Raw genomic sequence first — 16541 nt, 5'->3', positions numbered from 1 at the left:
ATACGCATAAAATCGAGACTTGTTCAAACAAATAGATTTTTTTAAAGAGTGTTTTTTTAAGCACTTTAGGAAAATCCTCGGCTTTAAAAACGTCATCTCTCTAAATAAACACATTATACGTGACTGAACAAAAACAGGTCAGTTAGTTTTATTCCAGAAGACTCCCAACACTTACAACAGACAGATGGCATTTAGAACTGATTGAATAAATATTAGAAACATATAATTTGATCATTTCTGGAGCAGGCTTGGCATCAGTCTTCACGATCTTCATGAAGAGCATCAGCATATCGCTTCTTGATTGACCTTCTGGGACTCTTTCTTTCAACCAAGTCTCCCATAACACACTGAGTCACTTCCACATCACATTCACAAAGCCTACTTACTCAGCCTTCTGGATTAAGTACACATCCAACTATGCTGCCCTGTGTATGTTTGAATAAGAGCAGATTATAGCAAAGTTTACAGATTATAGAGATTATAACAAAGATGAAGAATTTTGATCAAATGCTGGACAGGTTGTAATTGTATATAAATATATGAGTAAGGACATAAAGAAGTACATTTAATGAGTCACAGTGAAAGGAAGTGTCCATGAATGGTACAAAAATATGCTGTAAATGAACAGAATTTTCTGTTTTACCTTTTACAGAAAAGTCCGTGAACTTTCCTTAAAAAAAAAAAATCCTTAAAAAAATGGAAAATGTCCCAGTAAACATTTACTGTGACATTTTCCATTTTTTTAAGGATATTTTTTTTCAGTTTGGTGCCAGATGTTGAGGTGTTACCACCAGCTGTAACCCTGAGTACGTCCCTCTCTACCTGCACAGCTTTCATGGTGAGAATAACAAAATCAGTGTTTAACAGGCCAGCAGTTGTATTTCTTACATATTCTCAGTTGTTGACAGTCAGTCTGCCCTTTAAAAAGAAGAAGATGGAGGCGCTCCACCGCCCGTTCCTGTCCACAGAGATGAAGACAAACATGCAGAGGGAGAAGGATAATAAAGTGTTAATAATCAAAATCAGCTCGTGTGATGAGTGAGCTTCAGTGTGTGGCATTAATCGCCCTCCATACCTGAAGGCAGGATGGCTCCCCTCTCTGAGAGACTGCTGCTGTTGCTAGGCAACAATGTGACTGAAACCCAGACTAAAAATCTGCTCCTGTGCTACCACAGCGCCACCAGGTGAAGCTCCAGACGGAGTCACAGTTTTTATTTGGAACGTTTCCATCAGGACAAACTCACAGACTGTGATACTGCAGGGGGACCTTTAAGCTTTTTGACTTGTTTCACCTTTGCAGTTCATGCTTTGTGTTGTTGTGTGTGAGGAACATCAGGACGCCGCAAACATCAGACGGGGATTTAGGTGAAGGATATGATTTCTAACAATTGTGGGCATTTTTATTTTATGAGCTTCCAGACATGTTGTTCGTTAACACTAAATGATTATGATTTTTTTTTCTTTTCTTGGACTCATTTAGAGCATCTTCGCATAACTGGCTGCACAACAGTTCAAAAATACTCCTTCTCTGCCTGAACGCCGACCCTGTCTGTCTGAGTTCAGCTGTTTTAGCTCCTGGCTATGAAATGTCTGTTCCAAAATCATTTTCTGTAAATCCAGGATATGTGAGACAAAACATCAGGGACACACTGACTTTATCCAGCCTGTGAGGGGTTACTCAGAGGGACCAACAAATAACACAATTGTTGGTTTAGTCAGAGGAGTTCACGCAGAAGTTCTGCAAACTTCGAAGCCTTCATTAACTTTATCTTTCAACTGAAGATCGATACTGACTCCAGGAGGGAACCTGATGAGCTTTTTTAAAGCCGCTTTTCTCTGAGTTTCTCAGCAGTTTGGGAGCTCAGAGTCTCCTTTTGGTGCCTTTTTGATTCTTGCAAAGTTAAGTTCTTGTGGTATGTTTGGGTCCCTGTTTAGTTTTATAGAGATTTGGTTCTCATTTGGGCGACTTTACTGTTACAGCATTAAAGCTTTTGAATTTTTGACTTTTACTTGTCTGCAAACTCTTCTTATCGCTCTACTTTTGTCTTTTGGATACTTCCTGTTTTACTTTGAAGGTCACTTTTATGTTTACCTCCTTCCAGCTTTACTTCCTGTTTTTGCCTCCTCTCTGATGGCCAGCCCTGCCCTCACTGTCCTCACCTGTGCTCACCTGTGCTCCTCCTGTGCATCACTCCTGTTTAAAATCACTGACATGGTGCAGAAGTTTATTCTATTAAAGCTCTTCAGATTGAATATTTTAATTCATTTCAAAGAGTAGATATGCTTTCATGATGTGTATCTAAAACCCCAAAATGTCTGTTTAAAAGAACCAAGACAATGATTTAAAACAGCTGGCAGGTGCTATCAAGTGCTGGGAAGGTTAAGCCCAAAGTGGTGTTGGTGGTAACATTCAGGAGCATTAGGAGCCGTGACCCCAGTGCAGTGTGTCTGTGGTTATCAAAGCTGACTCAGCTCAGACTGCATTATTCTGCAGTTTGTTCCTGTTTGCATTTAGATGGAGAGTCCATAAAGTCTGAGAGAAGCTAATGCTTGGATCAATTTACAGTGGGGTCCAAAAATCTGAGAGCAGAGACTAAAGAGTTTCAGACTGAGTATAATGTGATCCAAAGGGAGTGAGAGCAGAGCGCTGATGGCTGATCAGAGGAAACTCGGGCAGCTGTGGCACACAAACAGGAGCATCAGGTAGAACACCTGAACTGAGCGCAGCGGCATTCACAAACTCAGCGTCCTGATTTAAGTCTTGTTATTATCATCACAGTTATCATTGTTCTGCATTTCCAGTCAATCTGAATGTCATCAAAAACATGTGAAGTAAATTACTTTTAATTTTTGTTAAGCAATAAAATCATAATGACAGTTTTAACAATGAAGTTATAATGTTTCCCGCCAGTTTAGTTATTCATTGTAAATTGGAGGCCAGAATGAAGTTCAGAGCAGTGACAATAATAAAGCACCTGAGACGCAGTCCCAGACTTTATGACTTTTAACCAACATGTATGCTGTATATAAATTACTGGCTACAAATGTACATAGTATTTTTGATATCTGAATATAGCGTTTTGATATATATGTGTGTGTATATGTATATGTGTATTATATTTTATGTATATAGTGTTTTCTATTTTATTTTATTTCATCCTTCTTCTCTGTACTTCATGGTGTCATTAAAGTTTTATTTTATCTTTTGTATTTATCTTCATTAAATGTAACACATTTTGCTGGAGCCTTGTGTTGCTTCTCTTTGCTTTCTTCCATCTGGGTTTGGCCTTTGTCTCCTTCACTGACTCTGAGGAGGTAATCCATGTCTTCATTTCATCCAGACTGGATTATTGCAGTAGTCTTTATGTTGGAATTTGCAGTTTGTCCAAAATCCCACAGACACCATATTTTATTTTAATTTTATCTCTGTTGAAACGCTTGACCCACCTGCAGTACTGCAGAGTGAACAGTGGGGGCGGAACTGCGACGACAGCCGGGTTCACTCTCCCTTTAAGGACGCGAACGGTATTGCGTCATCGGAAAGCGGTCCAATCAGTGGCAGCCTTTGTCTCAGTCTCCGCCCCGCGGAGAAACCGCCATTACAAAATCAAAAACACAGAGCTGACAGGTGATCGCGGCTCGCGCGCAGCCTCGGAGGCAGGTGAGTGTTTTTGAACGGTTTCTCGGTGGTGTGGGGCTGCGGCGCTCCGGGGTTCCGGTGGTCGGTGCGCGGCTCTATCGAGCCTCTTTATCCGCTGGTCATAGCGCTGTATATTGAACATTGACGCAGCTAACGGTGGCGTTAGCAGGCGGCGGCTAGCGGCGGCTCCGTCGGTTAACGGTAACGGCAGGTTTACGTTTTAGAGTCACCTGCGGGCCGTTTACGCGCAGCTGAACCCCAACGGACCCGGAGCTAACACACAGGTGACCGAGGGTCTCGGTGAGGATGAGGAAGCTGCAGGTTAGCCATAAGCCTGTTAGCCTGGAAGCTGCTGCGCGCCAAGAATCCGCAATGAGCCAAAAACTCTGAAAGTCTGACACGAGGACGTCTGCGACAGGTGTTCATTCTCCACACCTGTCCGGATTCAATTCAGCCAATATTCACAGCTGCAGGTGCTGATGGAGTCTGTCCGAGCTGCCAGACTCCGTTTAAAATGCAGCAGGTTTTAGAAACCAGCGCACCTGCCCTGTAAACCAAAGGTAACACCGTGCAGGTGTCCGCCTGATGCAACCATCAGGTGTCAGAGGACAGCTCGACGCGTGTCTTTGCTTACTGTGTTTTAGTTTTTAACTCTAAATGTGAAGTTTGTACTGATGCTAAAGAAACTCCTGCATGTTAAAAGTTTACTCAGTTGCATACAGGTGAGGTCAACTAATGGCCGCACGAGAATCTCACCTGGCAGCTTCTCTGTCTGATTCACAGATTACTGGCGTAATCCCGACCACACTGACGTGTGTGTGTGTGTGTGTGTGTGTGTGTGTGTGTGTGTGTGTGTGTGTGTGTGTGTGTGTGTCTTGCTGTTAGGATCAGTTGACACTGGAAGAGTCGGCAGCAGTTCAGACATGAGTAACGTGACTGAGGAGGCGATGGACAGCTCTGCAGTGTCCGAGGAGGAGGAGGTGGAGGACCAGCATGAGCTGTCGCAGGAGGAGCAGACAAGTCCGAACAAAAGCGACTCCAAAACATCAGGTAACGGGAATTGGGAATCTCATGGTCGTTGGACCTGCAAGATGACTCCGACTGTGAATTGTTTGTGAAGACGAACGCTGTCTCAGAGGACTGACTGAGTTTGTTTTGGCTGCAGCTGTTGGAGAAATCCTCGAAGGGAAACGGGCAAAGAAGACAGTGGAGAGGCTCGACTTCCAGGCGCCAAAACAAAGAGAGAAGCTCAAGATTGGAGACGGTAAGAAATGCCAGACTTTGGCCTCCCCAACTCTCAGCGTTAGGTCCTCTGATACTTTAGCCGTTTATGTCTCTTGGTTTCAGGCAGTGGAGATAAGTTAGGAGACATTCCTCGCACGAGCTACCAGATCACCAAGATGAAGCCGGCTGACCTGAAACCTCTGCACGCCATCCTCTTCGACAGACCCGGAAAGGTCAGAACATCTGGAGGTTAAATGAATGAAAGATGGAGACCCGAGCTTACTGATGAAGTGTCTGCTTGGAAACACAGAAATCATCAGATTGGTTCATCTTTGGAAATGAGTGCCAAGTCACTGAGTCATTGAAATGGACATTTTTGGGCATGTTGAGCAGTTCCGACATTTTATTGTCTTCAGTAACTTATGTGAGGACAAAATCCTGAATGTTGGAGCCGTTGGAACTGCTTCTCAAAGTCGAGCTCTTCCCGTTAATTTTCATTTGAACGAAATTTTGGAGCAGGTTTCAGAGTTTTAGAGAGCTCTGTAGAAAAGGCTGGAGCATCTCAACTGCAGCAAAAATTACAGTTTATTATTTTATACAACTATTCAAACCTCTTTCATTTACTGACCTTTAAAAAGAAAAGTGTCTTTTTTCAGAGGATTTCCCTGGAGGAGGAGGTGGTGGTGAGTGACAGGTTTGTCCTGTGGTGTGTTTTAGCCTGGCTCAGAACAAGAGGCCAGATGAGAGCTTCTTAATAAAAATTATTGCCAAAAAACATCTATATGAGGTTGAAACTAAAGTCTGAGCTGTGCCTTCATTAGCTGACGGTGAGGAGGAAGTAATTGATAGGAAAATATCAGACTGTAATAACCTATAATAACATCTGTAATAACAATAGCATCTGTAAAAACCGAAATCTGTCAGTCACTGAAAGACGTCCAGTTTCTGCTTCATTAAACTGTCCGTGGCTTCGAGGCTGCACAGAGCAGGCACACATTACAGGAATCAGTAATAAGCATGCTTAATTATACAGATTAATAATCTGGGTACATGTACCTGAGAACAGTAACAGTGAGCAGAATGCCGACCTTCCCCTGAGTGAAAGCAGAACATCTTAATGCAGACTTAAAACCTCTAAACTTGTAATTGGGGTAAAATCGGGGAAGTTTCTGTAGTTTTGGCTCTTAATGATTCAGACTCTAAACTCTGGGCAGATGAAGTTTGATCTGGTTGAGTAAAGACAGGCAAACTAACACTGCGCGTGTTGTTCGTTCTTTCTTCAGATGGCAACAATAAAGAAGAATCTGCGGCTGTTTAACGGCTTCCCCTTTGACGCAGACAGCGAACAGTTCACCAAAAAACGGGAAAAACTTCTCAAGTAAGTATGTTTGTGCTCAGACACACTGTCAGAAATCCCTGCAACAGTGTTCATGAGGCTCCACTCAGATTTTATTTTCTCTTAAAAGCTTCAGTTTGATTTTATGGGAGGTAAAAGTTCAGAAATCCTGATTCACGGTGGAGCTCGAGCGCTCTGTGCTGACCCCGGTCTCTTTCTGACTTTTGTATGTGTTTAGAAATGAGTGTTGAATAATCAGTATGGGTGGGAATCCCCACAGATCCACAATAAGATGTTATCACGATGCTCAGCTCATGATACTATATTATTGCAGTTTAAAATCTGTTATTACATAAACATAAACTGATTAGATTTTTCCACCTGCTAATTCTGTCCCCAAAGGTTAACTTCAGGCAGGTCCATTTTTTCACTTTGTTTTATCCAATCAGATATGGTTCTCAGTCTGCTCCGCCCACTTCAGTTCTTTTCATTGCTGCAGACCTAAGTTAGTACAACCCGCCTGTTTGTGTACAGGTGAGACAGCAGTGTTCAGCAGCGCCATCTGGTGGACTGAAAAGGCAATCGTTAATATTCCTGGACTGAAAACTTCAGTTCGTATTACCACTTTATATAAAATATGGATTAGTTGTCCCCCTGTATCAATACAGTATTACCACACAAAATATTGCAGTACTATGCTGTCTCATCCCACCTCCACCTATAATAATGATAAAGAGGAGTTCCTCAAACATCTAAAATAAAGCAAAGTTGGTCACAGCAACATCAACAGCATGAGTGTTAAAGTTACAAAAGTACATTTTATTTCTTAAAGAGTTCCACAATAAAAAGCTAAAGAAACAGAAAGAGAGGTTCTCAGTGTGCCTGTGCTCATCACACGGTGCTCCAGGTGAACATATCAGCAGCTGCTGAATGCTTGGTTCACGTGGGCTGGTTTATATCTGAGGTCGCTCAGATATAACAGGGTTCTAGCCAGAACAATTCACAGCCCGGCAGTATCAGACGACTGGGGGAGGGTCTCCCCTGGGTATCAAAGGACTGCTTGCTAATTGTGGTGATGGCGAACAGTTCAGATAGCAAACTGGTAAAACTCAGCACAGCGCCGGGCGATCAACCGCTGGCTAGAACCTAAAATCTCAGCTGCAGCTGCAGGTGGAACACCTGTAAACACAGACGGTGCCTCTGTATCCTGCACGCTGTGATGCACGGCGAGCCAACACTGCAGTAATGTCATCTGTTTCTGCCACAAACAGATTAATTCCAGTCCACAGGATTCCAGCCTAGATGCAGATTTATGAACTGGACACAGCATTTATTTGATTTCAAATCAGATCCCAAAATTCCTAGCCTCGGTTTTAATAAAAGAGCCTGGCTTATCCTTCAAGCTCCTCATGAGAGGTGGTGGTCCAAACAGTGTAACCTCAGGCTTGCTGTCAGTTAGCTGTGAGAAACGGCATAGTGTTTATGTGACCAGTGACCTCCAAGATTCAGGCATAAATGCAGCTCGGAGTTGTCTGCACTGCAGTGAACTGAGATTTTAACCTGGTCTAAAACAGTTTCAGACTCCTGGATCTGCTGTAAACTGTCAGGTATTAAAAGTTTGTGTTTAGTGTCTGGTGGGTATTTGCAAAAAAACCAAACAAAAAAAGCCCTGTAACTGTGGCACAACGTACTTCAAAAGTGCCGTCGTTTGCAGACTTATGGCAACAAATATAGTAATACCCCAAAATGGGTGTGAAGTGCAATTTCTGGGCTTTCAGGAACCATTTGAATTTTTCCGATAAGACAAACAGTCGCAGAGTTACGGCAAAAGTCAGCTGTTCACAGTTCCTTTGATCAGCTGACTCGGCTGTGGTACACTACGTCTTAACCAGCTGTTGCTCTTTTCATAATGAAGGTCACGCTTTCACTAACTGAAGACTTCTTTACATGCAGGAACTCAAACTTCACAAACTCCAAGCTGAAGGTGGTCTGTGGTGTCCTGGATCTGGAGAAGAAAGGAACCCACTCAGACCTGGTGGACAGGATTCTGACTTTCCTCATCGCGCCGAAGAACAGCGGCAAGGTGAGCTGTGCTACCTGTGGCTCTGAGACTCACCTGGATCTAAAGTTTATTTGTATTGTTTGGTTTGCATTATTTTCAGCCTTCAAACAGCTTCAGTTTGAATGTTTTAAGAGAATGAACACCTGCTCGTGCTGTTTGTCCTTCGGCAGCGGCTGCCCGTGAAGAAGAAGAGGAAATCAAAGAAGAAATTGTCGGGTGACGACTCGTCAATCAAGACGAAGAAGAAGAGCAAACCTAAAGCCACAAGCTCATCGTCCAGTCCCAAGAAGTCCAAAACAGGAAGTAAGTCCAAAGCCATCGTCATGGACTCGAGCAGCGACGAGGATGACGATGAGGAAGACGAGAAGGCGGGAGCTTCAGCGGAGGCAGAGGGATCGGACGCGGAAGAGAAACCATCAGAGAAGGAGGACGAAGAGGAGGAGCAGTCCGACAAGTCAGAGGAGTCTGCAGATGAGGATGAGGAGGATGACGAGGTGAGCACAGTGAACCAGCTGGAGCTGAAGGTGATCAGCTGACTGACAGGAAACAAGTACGACGTGTGTTTGTGTGTTTCAGTCCTCCAGGTCGAAGTCCAGCAGAGGGAAAGCTGCGGCCAAGAAACCGGCTCCCGGGAAACGACCGAGGACACTGGCAAAGAAGACTGGTCCTCCCAAAAAGAGGACGAAGAAGGAAGTTTCCGACGAGTCGGAGTCGGACGCAGACAGCGACTTTGATGAGAAGGTAAACGCCAGCGTCACACGTGGTGTGTCTAATAAACTGTCACACATCAGGGCTGCTGGGTGTGACCGTCACTGCAGGAAGTGATGGAGGGAGGATGAAGTCAAACACGAGGGATTCTCTAATCTGCACGATTAGATTAGTGTGCTACAGAGGTCTTCGGTTAGTCCCGAAACACACACTGTGACACTTTGTTTGTCACAATACAATAAATACACATTTATTGTGTTCCCCTTTTCACACTTTACACTCGCTTTCGGTTTCTTGGCAGGCGCTCAGCTCAGTCCACCTCTCCTCCTGCCAGCTGCTGCGTAAAAATACAAAAACACAATCAGTCACATGCTGAACCCACTGCCTCACCTCTCCCCTGCAGCCATGCCACAAACCACACCCTGCGCTCAGTTTTTCCTTTTTGGGGCTTTTCTGCACCACCAGATTTCCTGTTAGTGTTGAGTCTCGTACTTCAGAATTCTTCTTCAGTGCTATTCAATCTAAGCCGTTTCTTCTTCCTTTTTCTCTCATTTCCATCGTCCTCCTGCTGTCTGACTGCTTTCAGTACACATAGGTTTGAGCAGTGTGTATTAAAGTCTTTGCTCTTGGCTGACATCAAGTTTAGATTTTTCCTGCTCGGGTTGACTTTTGGCTGTTTGAGGGTAGAGATGGAGAGGTCAGCCGTTCTCAGGGTTAACACACAGAGACAAACAACCATTCACACCTGTGGGCAATTTAGAATCAGCAGGTAACCAAACCCCACTGACTGCATGCCTTTGGACTGTGGGAGGAAACCGGAGAGAACATGGGGAGAACGTGGAAAATCCACTGAGAAAGGCCCAGGCAGATAGTGGATTCAAACCCAGCACCTTCTTGCCTCTTTAACCACTGGGCCAATGTGCTACACCAAAAAAAAAAAAGTATAAGCTTTTTAAAATTCTCTGATTCCACTTGAGCTTCATTACAAACAGCAGGTTTGTGTTCATGACTCTGTGATGATGCTCGCTCTCATTTCCTGCTGTTTCTCTGAGCATCTCACCTTTGACCTCCTGCAGTTTTCAGACCTGAGGTGTTCCTCAACATATGTTCTTCTCTGAATTTTAAGTTTCTCTGTTTGTTGAGCTGGTGATGACTTTTTTTTTTTTTTGCAGCCCAGAAAGAAGAAACCAGCTGCAGCCAAACCAGCGGCCAAGACGAAGAAGGCGGACAGCAGCAGCAACAGCAAAAACAACACCAACACAGGTTCGTTTAGCTCTGAATGTGATGGAGGAAAAGCAGCTCTGCAGATGTGCTTACGTTCCTGTAAACTGACCACACGTTTACAGACAAAATCAAAGGTTCATTTTGAGCAGATTTAAAGTTGAAAAATGTTTATTAGTTTCAGTGTTCAGAGTGTTTATGATGGGCACTCAGCAGGTAAAATGTAATTCAGAATATAACAAAGGTTGGAGTTAAAAAGCATAAATTTAGATGTGTAGCTGTTGCAGGAGCTGTTTTTTTAGTGACATGATCACTGAGGCTTTAAATGACAGCTTTGATTACCAAAATAAGAGACCTGTGCAGAGAAGGTCAGAGGAGCAGATCAGACTGTTTCAGGCTGAGGTGCTGCAGTTTAACATGACATCATTTCCTGTAAATCTCATGTTTGTTCTACTTTGTGTGTTTCTCCATGACTCTGCATCTCATGTTGACTGTTCTTGTCGTGTTTGTCTTCGTGTAGCGGAGGACAGTTCGGACGAGGACGAGCCGCTCATCAAGATGGTGAAGAAGGGGCCGAGTGACGAGCAGCTGAAGGAGACGGTGCAGAGTCTCCTGAAGGAGGCCAACCTGGAGGAGATGACCATGAAGCAGATCTGCCAGAGGGTCAGAACTTAGATTTAACCTTCTATAACTGTATGTACACAGCACAAAGACACACAGGAGGAAAGGAAATGTCCAATAAGATTAGTGTGTCACCAAGGTTACAGACACATTTTAAATGTCTTAAATCCTCAGTGATCGTTAGAAACACACAGCGGTGCTGTTTTCACCGCCTCAGACTCTGGTCTGCCCTCAGCTTCAGGGTCTTTTTGTTTAGTTTTTTTTAATCCTCATAATCTGACAAATAGAAACCAATCAGCTGAGGGATCAGTTTGAACCTGCAGTGACAGGACAGTGAGGATATTTTAGTTTTCATCTGACTTCATGGTCAGCTGATATCAGCGTGTTTACACGAGCAGTTTCATTTTTGACGTCACAAGTTTGGACTTTGAATTAAAGCTCAGTTTGTGGATTCAAACCTCGCTGTGTTCCAGGTGTTTGACACCTACCCAGAGCACGACCTGAGCAGCAAGAAGGACTTCATCAAACAGATCGTGAAATCTGTAAGTACCCCACACACACAAACACACACGCAGTTATTAAGTGGTGGCCTGTGAGAATAAAAAGGTTTTGAGTCCGTTTTTGCTCACGTCTGTGCTCAGACCTTTTTTTTTTTTTTTTTTTTTTTATTTTGTCTTCAGTGAATTCATTTTATTTGTGTGTGAACTTTGATTTGAAACTCAAACTGGGATTTTTAAAAAGGCTGAATGTCAGGGAGGAGGTGAGGCAGCAGGAGGTCAGTGATCCTCAGAGATGATCCTCAGCCAGTTTTATTAACGGGATGTTTCTCCTGAAGCAGATGTGACGTTATCTTCAGCCAGTTATTATCAGAGCTGTTCAAGGGGATCAATTAATGTTTTTTCCAGTGTCTAAGAACAGTTGGATTAAATAATCGTGATCTGAAGATCAGCTAAAATAACTGATTATGATTTTTTTATAATAAAGCTTCTGGTCACCTCACTCTGGTCCATGTGGAGGCATTAAAGGGAAAACTGCAGCAAAGTGCAAAAAGGAGTATAAAAAGTTGTTGATCAGTAAATTGATCGATGTCTGATAATGATCCTGTGGGACGGGCTGTGCTGAGTTGAATATAAGTCATCTTTTCAGCGTGTTGGCCCTGTTAACCCATGAAATACAGATTTTAATCCCAAAAGCTTCGACATGTGTTAGCTCTTTATTTAGCCAACAGGAAATCAGCATCAGCTTTTTTTTATTGTGAAAGGGTATGGACACAAATGATCTCCTGCAGGGGTCGTCAAATCCCAGAGCAGCTTCAGCTTCCTGTTTCGGGCTCGCCTGAACAGAGTCATTCAGTGTGTTGTGGTCTGTCAGCTGCAGTTACCTGCAGGCGTTTCCTCACGTGTTTGAATGGTTTCTCTTCTTCTTCCTCACAGCTCATCACATGAAGACATGTAGGAGACCTCGACCTCAGTGAGCAGCTCCTCCTCCATCATGTCTGCTTTCTCTTTTATAAACGACAGTTTTTTATTCCTGTGTGTAGATTTAACATGAACTCATCACTGTTTTATCTTTAATGCGTACAGTCGAGTCCGAAGCAAACAAACTGTTTCGTGAAAGCAGAAAGTAAAAATAGAAATTGATCAGGTCAGAATGAAGAGCAGGAGTTCACGTTGGTAAAATGATTGTTTGCTTTGGACTCTGAGGATTTCACCTTTTTATTTCTGGGTTCAGATCTGCTTGTTTCTGATAGTTGAAGCTTTTCTGAAGGTTTCTTGTTTCTTTGGTTGTTTTGTTCTGTTATTTCCATTTTGAAATCTTCTGCTGAGATGTGCTGAGAAACTTTCTGATTAAAATTCTGCCTTTTTGAACAAATGTGTCTGAGTGGTTTCAAACCTGCATAAACTCTTCACAGCCCTGTTTCACCACACGGGTTACAGTTTTAGGCCGGGTGGAGCTGAAAGATTGGAGTCTCGCAGGAAGGCCTCACCCTCTGTGCAGAGCTGATAAGATGTGTGAGGCTTCAGAAAAGGTCACTAACAGAAACTGGTGAGGAGGCTTTGCTTCATGCACTGAGACATCTTTTCTAAATTGCTCCTGAAAAAAAGAAACCGACTGAAAGCTTTGGTCTCACACTGATACTAAAATTAAAAATCATTCAAACAAACAGCTCCAGTGTCTCATCCTGAGTAAACTTTACCCTTGGATCAGATTGGAAATGATTTTATTTTGCGTATCAGGGTTTGGGTGTTTATCTCAGATGGCTGCCAAAGCTAATCCAGCATCGCTGCATATCAGACAGGGTTGATTTATCGCTGCACAGTGAGCTTCACTTTATGCCTTCTGATGTGACAACAAGGGAAATTCATGTGGTTATCAACTTAGACTTCAGGCTCTGTACTCACATAAAAAAAGGTCTTTCATGAGTCGTGTGACTCTTCCTCACAAAATGATCCCTGTGAGCCTCCAATGAGAGAGATTACCAGATTATGATGATAAATGGTGATTACAAATCTATAAAGAACATGAAACATGCAACAGTAAAAAATAATCTGAGATGAATGCAGCCAAACCCGGTTAATCTGCTGATTTGGGGCACAGGGCAGGAAGGGTTGAAGATGTGAACCACAGTGAATGATTTTGTGTCTGAGTCACTCTCAGTGCTGCTTACAGTGGTGTGAAAAAGTGTTTGCCCCCTGCCTCATTTCCTGTTTTTTTGCATGTTTGTCACACTTAAGTGTTTCGGAACATCAAACCAATTTAAACAATAGTCAAGGACAACACAAGTAAACACAAAATGCAAGTTGTAAATGAAGGTGTTTATTAGTAAAGGTGAAAAAAAATCCAAACCATCATGGCCCTGTGTGAAAAAGTGATTGCCCCCCTTGTTAAAACATACTATAACTGTGGTTTTTCACACCTGAGTTCAATTTCCCTAGCCACACCTAGGCCTGATTATTGCCACACCTGTTCCCAATCAAGACATCACCTAAATAGGAGCTGCCTGACACAGTATGGTCCACCAGAAGATCCTTGAAAGCTACACATCATGCCGAGATCCAAAGAAATTCAGGAGCAATTGAGAAAGAAAGTAATTGAGATCTATCAGTCTGGAAAGGGTTATAAAGCCATTTCCAAAGCTTTGGGAATCCAGCGAACCACAGTGAGAGCCATTATCCACAAATGGCGAAGACATGGAACAGTGGTGAACCTTCCCAGGAGTGGCCGGCCGCCCAAAATTACCCCAAGGGCGCAGCGACGACTCATCCAAGAGGTCACAAAAGACCCCACAACAACGTCCAAAGAACTGCAGGCCTCACTTGCGTCAGTTAAGGTCAGCGTTCATGCCTCCACCATCAGAAAAAGACTGCGCAAAAATGGCCTGCATGGCAGAGTTCCAAGAAGAAAACCACTGCTGAGCAAAAAGAACATTAAAGCTCGTCTCAATTTTTCCAAAACGCATCTTGATGATCCCCAAGACTTTTGGGACAACATTCTGTGGACCAATGAGACAAAAGTGGAACTCTTTGGAAGGTGTGTGTGTCCCATTACATCTGGCGTAAAAGGAACACTGCATTTCAGAAAAAGAACATTATACCAACAGTAAAATATGGTGGTGGTAGTGTGATGGTCTGGGGCTGTTTTGCTGCATCAGGACCTGGAAGACTTGCTGTGATAAATGGAACTATGAATTCTGCTGTCTACCAAGAGATCCTGAGGGAGAATGTCAGACCATCTGTTCATGTTCTCAAGCTTAAACGTACTTGGGTTCTGCAGCAGGACAATGATCCTAAACACACCAGCAAGTCCACCACTGAATGGCTGAAGAAAAACAAAATGAAGACTTTGGAGTGGCCTAGCCAAAGTCCTGACCTGAATCCTATTGAGATGTTGTGGTATGACCTTAAAAAGGCCGTTCATGCTCGAAAACCCTCTAATGTAACTGAATTAGGACAATTCTGCAAAGATGAGTGGGCCAAAATTCCTCCAGAACGCTGTAAAATCCTCATTGCAAGTTATCGCAGACGCTTGGTTGCAGTTGTTGCTGCTAAGGGTGGCCCAACCAGTTATTAGGTTTAGGGGGCAATCACTTTTTCACACAGGGCCATGATGGTTTGGATTTTTTTTCACCTTTACTAATAAACACCTTCATTTACAACTTGCATTTTGTTTTTACTTGTGTTGTCCTTGACTATTGTTTAAATTGGTTTGATGTTCCGAAACACTTAAGTGTGACAAACATGCAAAAAAACAGGAAATGAGGCAGGGGGCAAACACTTTTTCACACCACTGTATTTCTAAGCTGCCTCAGACTTTAAACAAATTAGAGCTTTCTGTCTCACAGCCTGGTTATGGAGATGTAGAAACTGTGACTGATTGAACAGGTAAAAGCAGGTGTTCCTGTGTGTTCCTAAATCACAACATGAATCCACACATACTCACTCTGAGCTGCTGTAACTTTACAGCTTAACAAATAATCTTCACGTGCTTTATCCAAAGCACACATTACGCAATCACCCGTAAATTATATTCACATTATTCACTGAGTGTTTTTAGGAATTTGCTAGCTTAGCATAGCTCTTATCTAGGAGCATGGCTTCTTCTCCTGTCCCTCCTGGAATTTCCTGCTCTGTGTGTCAAATGTTTAGTTAGTCCTCGGCCTTTACACACCGAAGGCATTGCAACAAACTATACAAAATTCCAGATCTTTTGGATGCAAACTTTTTTTTTTTTACTTTTGTTTTTGGACCTCAGAAAAAAATAAAATCTTGACAGGTACCCTGGTCACGCAGCTGGAACAGGCAGGTAACTGAAATACCATTTTTGCTATCTGCTACACGCTGAGGTATCTGTCAGCTGGTATTCTTTTAATACATCATTGGCCCCTCTTTTTTATTTATTTATTTTTAATTTTTTAACACCAACATAAAATAAAAAATTAATATTGTATCCTAAGTATCCTAACTTTTCTGCTGCTGATGTTTTGATGTATACCCTCCTGTTTTTACCTTCTGTGAGTTTCTCCAGATGTCAGCTATTGATTATTTAAGTATCTTGAAGTATGTTAAAGTTTCAAGAAACTTAAATAAGTCCAGTGGCGTTTTTTCAAGCTCCAGTGACTACCATGACACAGATAACTGAGAATCTACACAGACAACTGCAGTCTTACACGCCTCTCTGCGGCTTCTCTGCCCCTGTTCTGACCACAAACCCCATCCCCACAGAAACTGTGTCTGCTCCCAGACCAGCAAAATATAAGCACAATATAGCATCCTCAACTGCTCCAAAGAGTAAAACAGTTAAATGTGGATTTTTAAACACACAGAGATCCCACTATCCACAATTTAAACGATTTATATTCATACTTTCACTTTTGTCAGGTATAAAGAATTGAAAAGAAAAGGGAAATTTTCTTTTAAAAAGGTCTGTACTTCTGACTCGTCCTGCGGTCAGCAGAAGTCTTGCTGTTAACTGAAACTCAGAATTTAGTTGATAAATTACCTATACGTGTGATGGAGGCTCTCTCTTCTCTCATTATACATCCTGTATAATGACAATAAAGGCATTCTAGTCTATTCTGATCTGTAAATACATTTAGACAAAGCTTAAAATTAAAAGCAGGAATAGAAACTGCAGCTCCTTTTATATTTCTTCCTGTTTTCAAAAACAGCTCCAGGTGGAGGTGCAGTCCAGCACAACCGGAGCTTGTTGCGTGTTTATATAAATCACGG

The 16541-nt window shown here is 42.8% G+C and overlaps 1 protein-coding gene across 1 annotated transcript; it reads left to right on the top strand.

Annotated features, from left to right (window-relative positions):
* Positions 1-3544: 3544 nt before the first annotated feature.
* Positions 3545-12667, top strand: dek (DEK proto-oncogene). The gene is made up of 12 exons (XM_030749832.1): positions 3545-3661; positions 4526-4690; positions 4806-4904; positions 4988-5097; positions 6148-6242; positions 8154-8283; positions 8433-8756; positions 8839-9003; positions 10143-10233; positions 10712-10854; positions 11286-11354; positions 12246-12667. Exons 2-12 carry the CDS (start codon positions 4564-4566, stop codon positions 12255-12257), a joined length of 1365 nt encoding a protein of 454 aa, XP_030605692.1. The 5' UTR covers positions 3545-3661; positions 4526-4563; the 3' UTR covers positions 12258-12667.
* The last annotated feature ends 3874 nt before the right edge of the window (positions 12668-16541 follow it).

The sequence above is a fragment of the Archocentrus centrarchus genome, chromosome 16 (assembly GCF_007364275.1).
Source record: "Archocentrus centrarchus isolate MPI-CPG fArcCen1 chromosome 16, fArcCen1, whole genome shotgun sequence".
Lineage (NCBI taxonomy): Eukaryota > Metazoa > Chordata > Actinopteri > Cichliformes > Cichlidae > Archocentrus > Archocentrus centrarchus.
Note: the sequence above shows the minus strand (reverse complement) of the source record. Positions and strands in the feature narration are given on the sequence as shown.